This window comes from Pleuronectes platessa, chromosome 22, assembly GCF_947347685.1.
Source record: "Pleuronectes platessa chromosome 22, fPlePla1.1, whole genome shotgun sequence".
Classification (NCBI taxonomy): Eukaryota; Metazoa; Chordata; class Actinopteri; order Pleuronectiformes; family Pleuronectidae; genus Pleuronectes; species Pleuronectes platessa.
The window spans coordinates 11207472-11223499 of NC_070647.1; the positions used below are offsets into that span (position 1 = coordinate 11207472).

Genomic DNA, 16028 nt, shown 5'->3' on the forward strand with positions numbered 1-16028 from the left:
GGCTTGTCGTTCATGCAGTAGAAAGTAGGAAGTCAAAACAGATGAAGATTTTATAAATACTAACCTGTAGTGACAAACGAGCCAAACAGTCAAAGGAATGACGATCAGAAGTAGAACCCCACATGAAGCAAAGATCCATTTCCAGGAACCTGATCAAGATGACATAATACTTGTTTAAATAAATAAAACTGTTATAATAACAACAACAATTGGATTTCCAATCAACTTGGCGGACAGATGTAGTAAGTGTCAGGAAAGGGCCCACTGTATTTTGGTATTAAGCCGATCCATTCATTTTTTAACTCTTTCTTTAACATTGTGCTTTTAAAACGTTTTCCTAGGGAATAATTCTTGGACCTTAATGAAAAAAATCTGCCGTATGTAGAGGACTGATATCTATGAGTGTGTGAAATTTGGTGCAGCTTGATTGTATTTAAGGGGACTGCTGGGCCTTGAATATGAATATGCTCTCTATTGAGTCCCATTGTAGTTTCTTTCATCTCATTAGATCCTGAGGGATCTTCCTGATGAAATTAGACCTTGATGAAAAGACAGAGCAGGAGGAGAACCAGACAACCAAAAGGCTTCACTCAATAATGAAAAATGTGTTGATTAATATTGAGTATTTCCTCCAAAACAAGTAGATGTATATGAATAAGAAAAATAACAGTGGAGGCTGGAGTCTCCTCTGATGTGAAGTTTCCTAAAAGAAACAACAGTTGATATGTGACACTGATCCACTTCTATAGAACACACAGCAGAGTGATGATGTTCAGCTGACCTCTGTCCGGTCTCACTGATAACCAGCTCTCTGGACTCTGCAGCTGTCTGACGCACACCTGTAGAAGCCTTCATCTTCCCGTGTCACATTCTTAAGAGTCATCTTTATGACTCGGTCTGAACCGGACGAACTGTTAGAGTCAATCAATGCTCTGTTTTTAAAGAAGCTGGTTTGTTTGTGTTTGCCGCTCTGATGCTGATAACACAAGGTGACATCGTCATCCGTAAACACAGGGGAGGCTTGGGTCATCAGAATTATGTCGCCATCTGTGGAAGAAAAATAGAAGGCAAGATTGAACTCCTACTTCTTTTAGCCCCTAAGGATGCTGAATTTTTGCGGGCGCAAACATTCAGCATCCTTAGGGGCTAAGCCCCCCCTTTCTTTCAAACCTAGAAACGCCCCTGGCCCTGGTCCTGCAGGCCTATAATCAGAAGATTGTATCTGTTTTCCTGTAGTGAAAAGATAAACCAACATCCGAGTACCACACCAACAATGACCGAATTTGCAACAAATAGTAACCTGAAGCAGACAGGCTTTATTTATACTTTCAGCTTCTTTTTTGTATTATTCCCACATACTTCGACAAGTGCCGCTCCAAAAATAGCTGCAAAAGCAGGGCTGTGTTTTATTAAGCCAAAAATGGTAATACTGGGGACACATCAGGCATATAGCTTTTTTAAAAAGTAACATATCCAGACTGGTGGAGAGGATTCAAGGTTAATTCTGAAACCGGAAACATCATTTCAAAAACGCTGAAATGATTTGTTCCAATAAAAAATTATAAAAAAAAAGGTGTGTTAAACATTTGGTTGGTATCATAAACAGGCTTAATAAGAGGGTGAGTTTTGGAAATCAAGTGTCTGCTTTCCCCTTCAAGTCCCACTCCTCTCCTAAGTTCAGAAAGGTCAAGTCTGTGTTTGCAACCTGTTTATAAAGACAGATGACCCATCTCCACTTCCTCCCACTATCCTGAGCCAAAATATCCCCGATACGAACGTCTTGTCTTGTAACTTTGAGTTTGTGTGATCTATACCGCAGCCAGCCACCAGGGGGATGATCAAGACACTTTGGCTTCACTTTTGAGGAGCTAGCATGTCGTCCATCTTTATATACACAGCTAGAGGCAGTTTACACATGTGTGCATTGTCTTTGATCAGTGTGTGTTTTGTGAGTTTTTGCAGACAATAATTAGGTAACACTGACAACAGCCTTTGAAGCATGTGACTCTTTGTGCAACAGCCTGTAAACCCAAGGTAAATCAGGAACATACCTCGACGCAAAACACTGTCTGAAACCTTCTCCCACAATGCATCACTGATAAAGACTCAAGGCTGCAGGAGAGGGGGGGGTTACAGCCGCTTCTCATCCATACAGCATATTTAAGGAGTGACATCACGTCTGCGACACAACGACTTAAAGGCATCTCTACCCCTGTCATACACATTATATGCTCACACATGTTGGCACACACACATATACATCGTTGAGATAACACAGCCCTGCAGCTGTTGCAGGGGGGGGGAGGAGGTGAGTAATGCCCGGCTCCCAGGGTGCACTGTGGGAAAGAAGATGACGGGAGAACAGCAGCGTTGCATCACCCCCGTCAGTTTCACCTTGGATTCAGGTCAGTTGGAATCCACATCCATCCTCAGTGTTGTCAGCCAGATGGACCGTGACGCTGCTCTGCGTGGCCAATGGAAGTCAACAGTAATCTGCAATTTAGCGCCATCTTGTGGACAATCACTGCAAGCGAAGAAGGGATTTTGACCCAATAATTGCACTTAAAAACAGCTTATACAATATGTTATTATTTTGTTATTGTTAATTTGTTGAGTGCCTCCCCTCGTATGTAGGACAGCTACAAGTACAGATCAGAGTAGAACAACAGAAGCTGAGTCATGTGTTCAGTATTATGAATGTGGTAATGTTCCTAAATCCTTGTCTTTAAAGATTACAATGGTTCATTCTCCTCCTGTTGGCTCTTAAATCTAAAAGGAGCTTTTCCTTGTTGATGTTGATTTATTTTTTTCTTCCTGATTCAATGGCACCTATAAGGATTTTAAGATGATTTTGTTTTTAGATTAAGTTATGTTTATTTTGCTCATCCATAAATAAAAATCCATAAATATATCAATCAATTATTTTTTGTTTCTTCAAACTTTAAGTAGTAGAAACTTTGTCTATAACTACACTGTTTTATAATGCAATATTTCACTTGAAGTTTCTAGGGAGGCCCTGTTGCGTCGTTTCTATGGAAACCACAACACTCCCTTCACCCAGAGGAATCACAGACTTCAGCTTTAACACAGACATTAGCTGGAATCACAGACTTCAGCTGGAATCACAGACTATAGCTTCAGGTTCAGTTGAAGTGTTCTAAGTGTGTGGGAGCTTTAGGTTCACAACACGAACACACGGAGTTGAAGAATTGCACGGACTTAAACGAAGTAAGACTTTTTTTTATTTTAGAATCATGTTTGTTTACGTAGCAAACATATCATGTAGCTCTTTAAGCTAGCTAGCGTTATGGCTAGCTTGTGTGTTTTTGTGCATGTTTTTATTTCGCATAGGATCATTTTGAGCTGTTCGAGCTCATGTTTCATACACGTGGAGAACTTTTATTGGGAAAATAGTGTTTTTGTGGCAGGAAAACGTCCAACAAGGGCTCCATCAGTCATTTGCACGTGGAATTATTCAAAAATAATAAACCAATTTTAGGTACTTCGAATATGACAGACAGTTGCAAGAGCTTTAATTAACAAATTAAGAATGATTTATTATGAATTAGCCCCCAAAGTTAGTTTGAGCATAGGATTTACCCTGATTTTGAGTTCCTTCTCTACTGCTTCAAAATAAAATTACCATCATAATAATAATAATAGGAGTCCCATTTTAGTTTGTTTCTTTTTGTCATTCAAAACTATCTACAACACTCTTGAATTCAAATGAATCATCCTCATACTGGTTTGGATCCTCCTTAGATTCTGGTAACAGAGCTCTTTAAAGCTCATAAGCATTACTGACATTTTGCAGCTAACAGTGGAAGTGTTGTACAATCAAATTTTGCCTGTTCACTGTGTTTGTCAATGAAAAGCTGAAAATGAATATTGCATATTGCTTCCACCGTGCATCCTGTTTGTGAACTGAATTGCTCTCTCTGCTCTTTCTCTCTAATCATATCCCTATCTGTGCATCAATTGGTGGGTGTAGTGAGTCTATCTGAGCAGCAGGGCAGTAGAGGGGAAGTGGAGGTGAAAGAACAAGAGGAGGAGGAGAAGGAGGAAGAGAAGAGAATGGAGGAGGACATCCCTCTATTGGCCCTTGCACCTGATGCCTCGCTCCCGGAGGAGCAGCCCTCTGTCAGTGCTGATGTTCCTGATAGTCCTGCCTTCCATTTCCTGGATGAGGTAAGACTCCTGAATGTTGTTGAAATGATTATGGAGGTTTTAAAATGGAACAGAGACATCGGATTAGATGGCTGCAGCGATTGTATTTAATCTTATTACTGAAATCAGATAAGAAATATTATAAATGCTTTAAAAAGATTATAAAGTGTTTTAGAGATCTAATGCATATTTTTAAAAACAACCCATTGGTAATGTATGCTTCACAATTTTAACAAAAGAAAACTACTGTACATGGATTTACAATGTTCACCTTGAATCTTAAATTGTTTTTTAATGTTTAAACAAAAGAGAATACTTAGAATTTGATGTAATTGCAGGAATTGAGCACTTTTTTTATTAAATTGATCATCACATACAGTGTACAGACATTAACTGAACCGGCCCACATTTGTATCTTATGTGCAGTTAGTATGAACTCATTCTTTTGACCTCGTTGACCCATTTGTGATGTGCATGCAGCACCTCGTCCCTCCATGGGCAGCCTTTATGCGTCCTGGATACAAGAAGCCAGACACTCCAGAGTTTCTCCTCATGCTAAACTTGTGCACACGTTTGCATACGTTTATTGAAAGGTGATTTCAATACAGGAGATGCTTTGAAAGTAGGCAATAGGCGTCATTGTTATTTAAAACTGCAAATGTACACAACCTTGTAGGTGTGACTTTATTCATTTTTTGGATATAAAAAGTGCATATTTTTTTTTTTTGGCATGACGGTTGAATATGAATGATAGAAAAGATCAAATTTGTACAAAAACAAAGCTCCAAGTACACACGCTATTTACGATGATGAATGGTCACAACAATGCACAGTCTTCATCACTGCTCCAATGTCAACATTCATTAGACTTTATGACCTATATTATAAAAGCTATCATAACCTCACAAAATAAAATAAATACTGTACACATCCTTGAACATCTCTTCTTACCCCCCACACATCCTCCCCCCCCCCCCCCCCCCCCCCCCCCCATTCACAGTGTGTATAAAATTGATTAAATGATGCTTTACACTTTTCTAACACTAGGTAGCAGTATTGTACAAGTGGTGATTCAGGGAGGATTTTTTTTTTTTGTCTTTTCTTTTTTTAATACATGAAAACTGGTGAATGGCATCAAGAGATGTGCAGTAGTTCAATGCACCCAGAACAATGGGTGGAAAAACAATTACAGTTTCCCCCCCCCCTCTTGCAGCAGTGTCCTGCTCTGTGGCTGTTGTCGAGCAAAATTTACTTAAACATCCATCATGCAGAACGTACTGGGGAATGACCCAATAGAAATTTATCTCAGGCTACATTTTTTATACTGGGATGCTTCATACTGAATTGAATGGCGATACATTAGAGAAGTGTCCCAGTGTAATTAAATAAACGTCACAGAAGCTATTAACTTCTTCACTGCTGGTGTTTTTCTTTTATTTTTAACAGTTTGGCTCTGACCCCAGCATGAATAATTTCGGAGCCACTCAAAACTGTATCATCAGCCCTCGTATACCTCACCCGAGTGGCTGCTGTTAATTATGAAACCATTTGGAGTGGAGAAAAAATGATAGCTCATTAGTTTTTACTGTGACTCTGTGCTGCGCTGTGTCCAGGCCGGGGTTTTTATAGCTGGGGGAGGCGGCACAACAGAACCTGGAAATGTCAGAGAGAAAAAAGGTGAAAAATCTCTCACGTTAACCCTCCGTGTAATATCACAGCCCCTGTAGGAGGCTGCCCTTTACACTGTGTGGTTCTTTTTATTATTCCATTATCGTTAATAGTCCATTGTCCTTTTATTATTATGATTTTAATCCAGCCTTTTGTTCAAGGCCACACACACACACACTCCAGTAGAAAATAAGTAATGGCACATTAAACATTTTTTTCCGCAATTAGTTTTCTTATAACTGCATTCAAACTTCTATAGGGTTATAGCCCTTATAGTCTTTTTTTTCAGTGTGCATGTGTAAATGTGTGCCAATGCAGGACTATGCGCATGTGTATGATTCTATTTGTTCATCCATCTTTCTTTGTGTCTTTCCGTCTATCCGTCTGCGTGACCACACTCGTTACCTGGTCCTCTTAAGGAGCGTAGTTCTTTGGCCGTATCATCATCTTGACCGTTTTGAAGGCCTGCCTGTAGTTGGTGGGGTAGTACTCCGTCGACATGTTGTGCCACGTCCCCCAGAAGATGCCGTTCCTCACCCCCTTGTACCGCTTGTGGTAGTACTTCCCGTTGAGGTTGGCGGACATGCAGGCGTCGAACCACCAGCCGGAGCTGTAGTAGGCGCCGCAGTTCCCGGAGGGGTACATGTCGTTGTCACGGTCGGGCGTGGAGAAGAACTTCTGGTCGTGGTTGAAGTGCTTGTTTAAGCTGATGGCGTTTCCGGCAGTCCCACTAAAAAACGACAGGTTGATTTATTAGATGTTGTCATCCTTAAATTATTAAATCACACATAGAAACGTGCACAAAATCAAATATTATACCTGTATCCACTGATAGACAGCCGGTAGCGGAGGAATTCATTGGCCACGTAGAACTGGTCAAACTTTGCGTATTCCCGCACACCCTCAAAGTCTTCCAGCTCGATACGCAGAATCATATCTTTGGCTTTCGTCAGCAGGTGCATGTAGTCATTGCCCAACCAGAACTCACCTCTGCAGGAGAGAAGAAGGTAGAGGAGGGACGGAAAACAAAATAAGAGGATACGTTATAATGTGTATACACCTGATTAGAAGCTCGGTAGAGTCACTCAAACTGGGGCTGCACAATTAATCATAATTAAATCATCATCTCGAGTCACACCTATATGCAATCGAATTTCTAAGTGAATATCGTGGGTCAAAGTTCACAAAAGTTGAACGCCATACAAAGCCATGCTGCGGATTTGGTTTGCCACTGCAAGCAAATGTTGATTCGCCTCCCAGTTTTCACTAATTGGAAGTGAACAGAAGGCGAAGGTAGGCCACTGGTGCATGCGGTGTGACCGGCCCTAATGCTACATGACCTTTGGTTTCTCCCTCAGCCGATGACACTGCGATATTACCTCTGCATAATGCTGAGTAGCAGAAAACCAGCAGTGGAATAAAGGGAGTGAGAGACGGCAGCAAATGAGAGAGAAAAGTGGAGAATAGTTTGGCTGAGATACAATCAAGTGAATCCAGAAAACAACCCAGCTGATAATGGGAGAATCAGGATTCCCATATTTGCCAGAATCATGCAGCCCTAACTCAAACTGAATTGGACTTTAATGGAGAGTAGAGGAAGGGGAGTAGTGTGACGGCAAACGGAGGCACACTACATCTGCAGATGAGGTAACCATGTTTATCTCCCATACAAAACTCAATACTACAGTGGAAGATAGAAAATAAGCTAAGTTATAGTGGAAGTACGGGATATAAACAAAATACAGAGTGAAAAAAGACTGGGACATGTGTTCAAATGTAAAAATTTAATTTGAGTTATTAAACACAAACTTTTAACCCATTAAATAATTTATTGTGGTGCACAGGTTTATTTATCTGTGAAATGGAGGTTATGTGTGTTTGTTTTGCTGGTGTGAATCGATCAGTGATGGTGAAAACAGGCATGCATCATTATTAGGCAGTGAAACTGGGCACTCCTAAGTTTTGGGAGGAAGGGGAGAACTTTTCTGTATTTACTGTGTTTCGGTTAAAGTTGGTGCACTCATAGGTGTATTAGAATAGTGAGCTGTTGCAGAGGAATCTGACATTAATGGTTTGTTTGTTAATTTGCATTCTCTGAAAGGTTCGTATCGGTCGAGCACACCCCCATGGCTGCCTGAGGACATGGTAGCTTCTAGCCAGGAGAAGCTATAAAACCAGTCACTTGGAGGTGATGGGTGGAAGAGGTTACAGAATAGTTACCTCACTGTAGTGCCTAGTTTGAATCAAAGGCTTCAGCAGAGGTCGTCTTATTGTGAAGTTCTTAATACCTTAGACTAATGGACGACATGGCGGCTTGCAAAAGAGAAGCCAAAGCGTCTTCTGGCTGCATTGTAGGTCATAAACTGTGGCTTCTCCGTATTAGTACGCATCACATACATTTTTCTAGAACATGGTTTCTATTGTTACCTTCACCAAGGAGCTTGTTTTCATCTGTGTTTGTTTTAGTCTGCAAGATTATGCAAAAGCTACTCAACGGATTTCCATGAAATTTTGTTGAGGGGTTGGGCATGAGCCAAGGAATAACACAAATGCATTGTTTTCTCTTTAATAATGCGAGAAGGCATTTCTTAAATATTTTAGTTGTTTTTTTCAGAAAAAAAATCCTAAATCTTTTTGAAGAAAAGGGATATTTAGGGGACTACTACTTACGAGTGTGTGCAGTTTGAAATAAACATCAAATCAATTTCATAAGTGGAGTTGTGTCAACCATCAATACCTATATACGACCTATCACATATTTCAGCAAAATTTAATGAATGAAGACCAATACCTGAGGTTGCCGAAGCCCTTCTTGTACTCAGCCCAGGTGCGGTTGAAGCTCACAGACCCATTGAGCCGCTGCTGTATCACAGTCCATCCACCTCCGAAGGACTCCATGTCGCAGTACACGTCAAAGGTCCCGTTGCGGGGATCAGGGGTTACACGATATACGGCGTTCTTCCTCGTCTCCAGAATGTTGTAGTCTGAACAGTCCCGAGGGGCTAAGATGACTGCTGGGTGACAAGGAGAGAAGAGGAAGAGGGTACATTTAATGGGATTTTTTCACAGGAGAACATTTGATGATGTTTTCACTTTGCTCTGGCATTTTTCTCTGCCCGTCGAAGAGACTTTGATGGAAACAGCCCCTGAGGCAGAGAAAAGCCTGCAAAAGGGAATGAGATGTCCTTTTTTTGGCTCCTAGACTGTTCCCCTTCACTTAACAAAACAATTGCTTGTGTGACTCACACCGAATTTCAGCATGTTGTGAAGCATAAACGTTTGTATCGCTGTATACTGTTTATCAGTATAGTCATTTCATTCCATTCCTTTGCTTCTCAGCATGCGATCCCTCAGCCAAGAACCATATCGAGGAGTCCGACATGAAAGAACATAAGTGAAAGGGCAAGGGGCACTGTCGGAGGATAAAAGTCAGCAAACCTCACTTGTGTTGCACCACAGGTTCATTTCATAGAGCTCCACTAACTTGTTAGAAGCCCCCCTCCATTTCTTTTTATACCTTCCCCACTTATTCCTCTGCCTCTTGCTCCTGGGCCCCTGTGCCGCACTGCAGGCCACTGACCAAACCCAAAACCGAGGTCCAAAGGCCGCTGTCAGTTAGCATTTAGAGAACTGAAAGGAACAGACCTGTCAAAACGTGGGAAAGTGTAAAACTGGATTAGAGAGGCGTACCCCCTCCCTGCTCATTCGGCACCTGCAGCCTAAATCATCCTGACACTGGGCAGGCAGCATGTGGACCCCTCCTGAGTCTGACTCTCCCCCAGCGCTGATACAGTTTTGTCAAACTGTTAAATCTGTTCAGGGGTTTAGTTGATTATAACAGCAAAGGGAGGGAGGCATGCATGAACACAGAGGGCATCAGGTGTCCTGAGGTGTAGGGAGGAGATGTCTCGACCAAATAGTGTTTGTGGAGTGCACGGCTAGATGTAAAAAGGTGTGAAGTCCACGGTTACTGTCATTATATAAGCGTCTCCTGTATTTCCCTGTCACATCACACAAAACACGTCAGGTGCAAAATGGCTGCAGATGGTAAATCTCTCCATAAACAGAGCAGTCAGGAAGTTGAGTGTGAGCTTGAAATATGTCCCTGTCATGTTAACAGCTTTTTTCTGCACTTGGCATTCAAAGTATTGACCAACGTATTCTGTGTTCACGTTTAAGTATCTTGAAGTATCTCTACTTCATTCCCCCCTGTCTATTTGAATGGGCTGCCAGTGTCCCGAGACAGGCAAGAGCCGTCTTACTCACTCCCTCAATCCCTCCCACCCTCTGGCACTGGGCTTGACCTAAATAACTCTAATATCAGCCACTTACTGATGCCCAAGTGACTGATTGCTGATTGGCTGTTCGACTGTTCAGATGGCTGAGTCAAATTAGAGACCTGATTGCTTTAAGTGCCTGCTAGCTCTCTCACTTCCTTAACTTCATACGTGTTGGCCTGTTCTCTCCAAAGGAGACATATTATTTCCTCTGCGTTAATATAAAAGTTCTACAAAGTGAAAAAAGCTCAAAGTGAGCTCCTCTGCCTTAAAGAAAACACTGCTCCTGAAATGCCCTGTCTGAAATCTGGCTCCTACTTCAGTCAGGAAGAAGTTGCAGGCCCAGAGAAGCCTCTTCTGGATTGTGACAGTGGAGTAGGTTCTAGAAGCAGATCCAGTAGATGGCGCTAATGCACCTTGACGTTGGTTGCCACCCTCTAATAAGCTGAACAAGGAAGAAGAAGAGGATGGCTCATACTAAAGCATCTTTGTAATATGATGCCCCACATTCGCGTAATGCACGCCTAGCAGCTTATCTTGCACGCCCCCTAACAAAGCCTGGGAACCCATTCAATTTCAAAACGTTTTGCTTTGGTTCATGGATTGAACGACTTGCTTGCTCAAAATGGTGTGCAACAGGTTTTCTTTCGTTTGGTAGGTGTTTCAGAGGTGGCGACGACTCAACAGAGACATGTCTATGAACCTCGCCGTGATAATCAGGAAATCCTGTAACTCCCAGCGTATTTTGAAGTATTAAACACGTATTGAAGATTTCTTCCACAAGAACACCAAGATCACCTTCTCAGCTTCCATAATTACAGTGCTTCTGTTTCAAAATCGAGTTTTCAACCCCCCACCATTTCCATTCAAATGCATATTTTGTTAGCTTGACGATAGAACAGAGGCCAAAATATGTGAAGAGCAGCTGCAGCAATACAGTATGAACATTATAATTATGAACCTGAATATGAGCTACTGTCTCCTTTAAAAGCTGATCATTTAGATGACAGTGACACACATGCCTTCGCATGGCTAGCTTTATCTTGGCCGACTGACTAGAATATGATATTGCTCATTTGACTCTTGACGGAAAAATGATTGACACAAAGACAACTGTGTTATCAAGGAGGTGCGCCTTGTGACAGCCGGCACTCGTGTGCCATCAGCACCTCTGATGGAAGGAAATGTGCTCGTAAGTGATAGTGTAATCTTTCCCCACCAACATATTTCAAATCTGATACTGCTGTCAGTTTTGATGCAGCGAAACTTTCATCGAGAAACAACACCCTTCCTCCAGGAAGTTGTGTGAACACATCGCAGCCGAGCAGCTCCTGACGATAGCCGTGTGTTCTCGTTGTTTATAACTGAGTTAATGTAGCTGACAGTAACAAGAAGTGCTGTCCATTCACCTCAAGGCCCAGCAGTCTTGCGGGAGTGAGAGTGAAGATTAGTGCTTGCAGCAGAGAGGCTGAAATGAATGCCCACAGCACTGAGAGCTGCGAGAGATAGAAGCTCCCTGACCAACGTATTATCAGTCCTGCTTGATGGTGAAATTGTAATCCCACGTTGGCCCGTGTTTTATTAGCTACACGTTCCTCATCAGCTTTTTGTAATGTTTTTTTTTTTTGCTTGGACTAAAATGGTATAGATAAGGGGATAAAAAGTTAGAAGAATGAATTTTTGGAGTGTCCTTGGATGCCTTTTACTGCACCCGCTATGGGTAAATGCTTTGGAGTCTAGCGCAGCTTAATGAGCTGTACCAGTGTGGCTGTTTTCGGAAAATCCCCTTGCATGTGATTGGCTAACATTTGCTTGCCAAATGATCCATCCCACCACAGCTTCCATCCAGACGTAAACACACATCTTTCTCATATGACATCTAAAAATGTTAAATCCGTTACTTGCTTGCCTTTCTTATAATAAAAACAGAATTTCATTCATGTTTTCTCTTGCAAATCTCTATTTAACAATTATCTTAACTATTCAGCTACAATTTGGCATCTGGGTAGTTTTGTTGAGGAGTCAGGGAAACTATTTAGGCACGAATTGCTTCACCTTTCATTTAAGGCCTAGAGGGGGTATATTCATTCAGCATCTGGTATAAGTTTTTAAAGATTAAGAATGGAGCAAATTCACACATGTGTGCTAAAATAGGAGTTAATCAGTATTTGTTCACAATCAAAGAATCGCTAGAGTAAAAATGCATTGTTTGTACTCGTATTGTGAAACTACGCGGGTCGGATCATTAGACTTTGTTTTATCCCTAGCGCATCAGCAGACGTCTCTTGTCGACTTCTGTCGGAATCATTTCAGACATCATCAGGTATGATCTCCCTAAATCGTTCAGAGAATTTGCCGGCTCTTGAGCTTAACATGACAGATTGATGTACAAAGACAAGTGCTGCTGACCCTGCGCGCCATCCGTGACTAATGTTGGGAAAGCTGCCGGCATTACTTCTTGTGTTGTTGGCAAGAGATAATGAGGGTTAGTTGTTTTATGCAGGAATGAGCATTCAAGAGCATGACCTCCAGAGGGAGAGAGTTGGGGGGGAGAGGGAGACGAAAAGGTACCGGGAAAAGTTGTGGTAAAAGAAGATAAAAAGAAAAATGGCATGTAACAGGAAAAGAAGCAGAAATGGGGAGATGAAGAGCAGATGCAGCTTAGGATAAAGGCAAGAGAAGTGCCATGAAATGAAGGAGAGTCTGAAGGAGAAAGAGGCAAGTTTGGTGGATGGGGAAAAAAAAACACAGAAGTCCGAAAAGCTTGTATTCCCTTCACACCACTGTCCCTGCTAATCTACTTAGAAATAAGCTCACATCGGTTTCCACATAAAAAGCTCCAGTATGGTGTGACATTCACTCACGCAGTGTAGGGATATTATTCAGTTCCCATCTGAAAAGTGGCCTTCCGCTGCATTTCAGCCATGCTCTCATCCAAATAAGCTTTTACATCACTGTAAAGTGGACTGTCTGCGAAGCTTAGTTTGGGATCTCTGCTGGTAGGTTTTCGCACCGTTGAGAGATTCCACTCCCTTTGTTTAAGGTTTAATTTCTAAGTTCTACTGGAGCCAAGCATCTGTCTCCCTCTCTCTTCTCCCTTTGAGTTTCTCCATCTGGAGACAAGTGAATGTCAAGGCACTTGACTCAATTATATAAGAGGTAATTTGAATTCTCTTTTTGACCCCAGCTCCCATATTGCTTCACTCTTGTCCAGCATGACCTCAACCTTAAACTATTTTGTTATTGTAATTTTTTTTTGCTATGGCTGAAGTGAGTAGACAGGCTCTGCTGTCGTAATGCTACAGACATGGGAAACCTCACTCTCACTACAGTATTTTTTTTGAGGTGCTGACATGGTTATCAAACGCTCTGCAAAATATGTAACGCTATTCTTATCACTAATGGATAAGACTTGTTACAACACGTTTGTTGTTAGGGAGGCCATTGTCAACCTGGAAGATTTCATTTTCCATTTCCCAGAAAGAAGGAGCTCGTTGGGTGAAGGTGACCGCCCACTGTTTGGTTGTTTGTCACGGTGTCCCCTTAGGCATGATTGTACACACTCCATGGCAACCCAAACCGCTGGATGGTGTGTGACGGGCATTCATTACCATAACAACATCTGTGGTGCATTTGTGGGAAGAGATAAGGAGAGAGAGAGAGAGCAGGTTGCTTGATCGTGCTCAGAGAGATTACAGAAAAATGCATGAGAGCAGGAGCGTTGAGCCGTCTTTGAAATGGCAAAAGATAGAACAGAATAGAAAATAACATGATAGAACACCCGGAAAAAAGGGGTAGTTCAGAAAGTGAGAGTATATAAATACCTGCGAAGATGGAAGAAACATTTAAAGGACATGGCGGGATGGAATAGTGAAAGTAAACATCAGAAAAGAACCCTATGAGAGTGATCTTTTAAGAAAAGCGGGCTTACACGCAGGGGTATTATGCGAAGGACACCCGGTGGTGCAGGTGGAGCTGAGCTTGTCGATCACCCCAGTGATGTTCTGCACCCGTCCGTCCACCATCGCCTTCACGTTGTCCATGTTGAGCAGGTTGATTCCCTCCATGCGACCCTGCAGGGCCGAGATCTGGCCCCGGGCGTTGCGCAGGCTGGCCGACATCCTGTTCAGCTTCACCTGGGAAGGGGCCAGAGCGGAGGGGGGAGTGGGGGTTAGTGGATTATTTCTGTGCACCGAATACAAAGCAGGTGGATTAAGCGATGTCACCCGTCTCCTCCCCGTTGGTTTTCATGGCAGCCAATTTGAATTTTTCAGAACAGTAACAGAAACGAATCCGCGACGGTGTGATGGTTGGCCGGCCGCCAAAAGTGGCTGCGAGAGTCAACAAGCTTACCAGACAAAGCAGAATATACTGCCATTGGGTCGCGTCTAAAGCTGATCATCCCCCCCTCCCCCCTGCCCTGTTTACAGTACCAGGAATTTTCCCTGGTGAACTGTTGCCAGGTAGGACTTCATGGATCCAGCTTTCCTTCCAGTTGGCTACATTTGAATGGGCATGTTTAGATGACTTTGTGTACACGGTGAGAATTTTTTTTTCCAGTATGATTAGATCAGTGTCACTGTAATCTCCACAAGGATGACAATGATACTGGTCTACAGGGGAATTTGCTCTTCAAAGAAATGTAAAGGAACTGGTGCAGTGTCACATTTGCACTTTTTGCACAGACAGTTCTAAAATGGTTTTACAGTTAAAAAAACACCAAAATCGGTTTTCTCTGAGATCATAACTTGGATCAGGCTGACACAGCATCCACTTAACTTATAGTGACATCAGTATTGATAATGTAACAGTTCTGAATAAAAATATTTCTGAATATTGACCTGGTTTCCTCTTTGCACTGAACCAAGAACAGGCTTCATAACCCAGAATGATTTCATTTAAAGCTGAGACTCAGCTGCCTCTTACCTGCATCTCCTGCATTGAGCTCGGGCTTGGTGTAATTTTCCAAAAAACAGAACCTTGTCCCAGTCCGGCACCATCCACAGTAGCTCCAGGCACCATCCCATCTCCCCTCTCCTCTTGACTCGTCCCACCTATCACCTCCTGTCCCGTCAGGTCCAGTCTCCCATCTTCCCCAGCATCCTTCTTCCCTTGATCAGCCTGCTGGTGTCCTGACGCCCCGCTGCCCCGTGCTCCGCGGCACTCCTGGCACCCGCTCTTCAGCTTGTTTACCACCTCCTTCAAGCTCTGCAGCTCCTTCATTGTCTTCTCCAGCAGCCGGAACTGCTTGGGCAGCTGGATGGTGAGAGGGGGCAAGGTGAGCTGGTATGGGCAGTCCTCGCCCTCCTCCCCCCCGGCTCCGGAGCTCCCGCACTGGCCAGAGGGTCTCAGCTTCATGGGGCAGGAGGTGGGGGTGCCGGAGTCAGATCCCAAAGTGAAAGGTCCTTTCGCGTCCCATCTCTGGTGTGAGTTGACGGGGATATCCGCTGCCTGGATGATGAGCGGCACCATGGTTGCCGTGAGCAGGAGGCTGGCACAAACGCAAAGCACAGTTGTCCTCATTTTTTTCTGCTTCAGATTTGGAGAGGAGAAATAAGTGTAAAGTGAAAGTGTCTGCAACTGCCTCTGAAATAAACTCCAGCGAGTGCAAGTATGTCTAAAATAGTGTGTGTTTGCATGTGTGTGTGTGCAGATTATCTGTAGGTATGGAGTATGTCAATGTGTGTCCAGAATCCTATTGGTTTAAGATTGTGTGTGTGTATAAGCGCAGCCTGCAGGAGGGAGAGAGAGCGCAGGGGAACTGCTGCTGCCTCAGATAGCTGTGTCATTAATATCAGGACGAGTGAGGGAGGGAGGGGGAGAGAGAGCGAGGGAGAGAGAGAGTGCTGAGTTTTGAGGGGATGGGAGGGGCGGCACTGTTGCGTAATGCAAAACACCATATCAGCATCATTGTGG

General features: G+C 43.0%; 1 protein-coding gene across 2 annotated transcripts; it reads right to left on the reverse strand.

The window, feature by feature from the left end:
* Positions 1 to 4489: 4489 nt before the first annotated feature.
* fgl2a (fibrinogen-like 2a) lies at positions 4490 to 15924 on the reverse strand. 2 transcript variants are annotated; one of them, XM_053414832.1, is made up of 6 exons: positions 15039 to 15924; positions 14044 to 14248; positions 8627 to 8849; positions 6655 to 6825; positions 6241 to 6565; positions 4490 to 5820 (listed from the first exon to the last, which is right to left on the reverse strand). In XM_053414832.1, the coding sequence occupies exons 1-5, from the start codon at positions 15633 to 15635 to the stop codon at positions 6250 to 6252; spliced, it is 1512 nt and encodes a 503-aa protein (XP_053270807.1). In that variant the 5' UTR covers positions 15636 to 15924; the 3' UTR covers positions 4490 to 5820; positions 6241 to 6249. The 2 variants fall into 2 exon arrangements, with proteins under 2 accessions (XP_053270807.1, XP_053270808.1); XM_053414833.1 differs by having other exon boundaries at positions 8627 to 8846; positions 15039 to 15923.
* Positions 15925 to 16028: the final 104 nt, after the last annotated feature.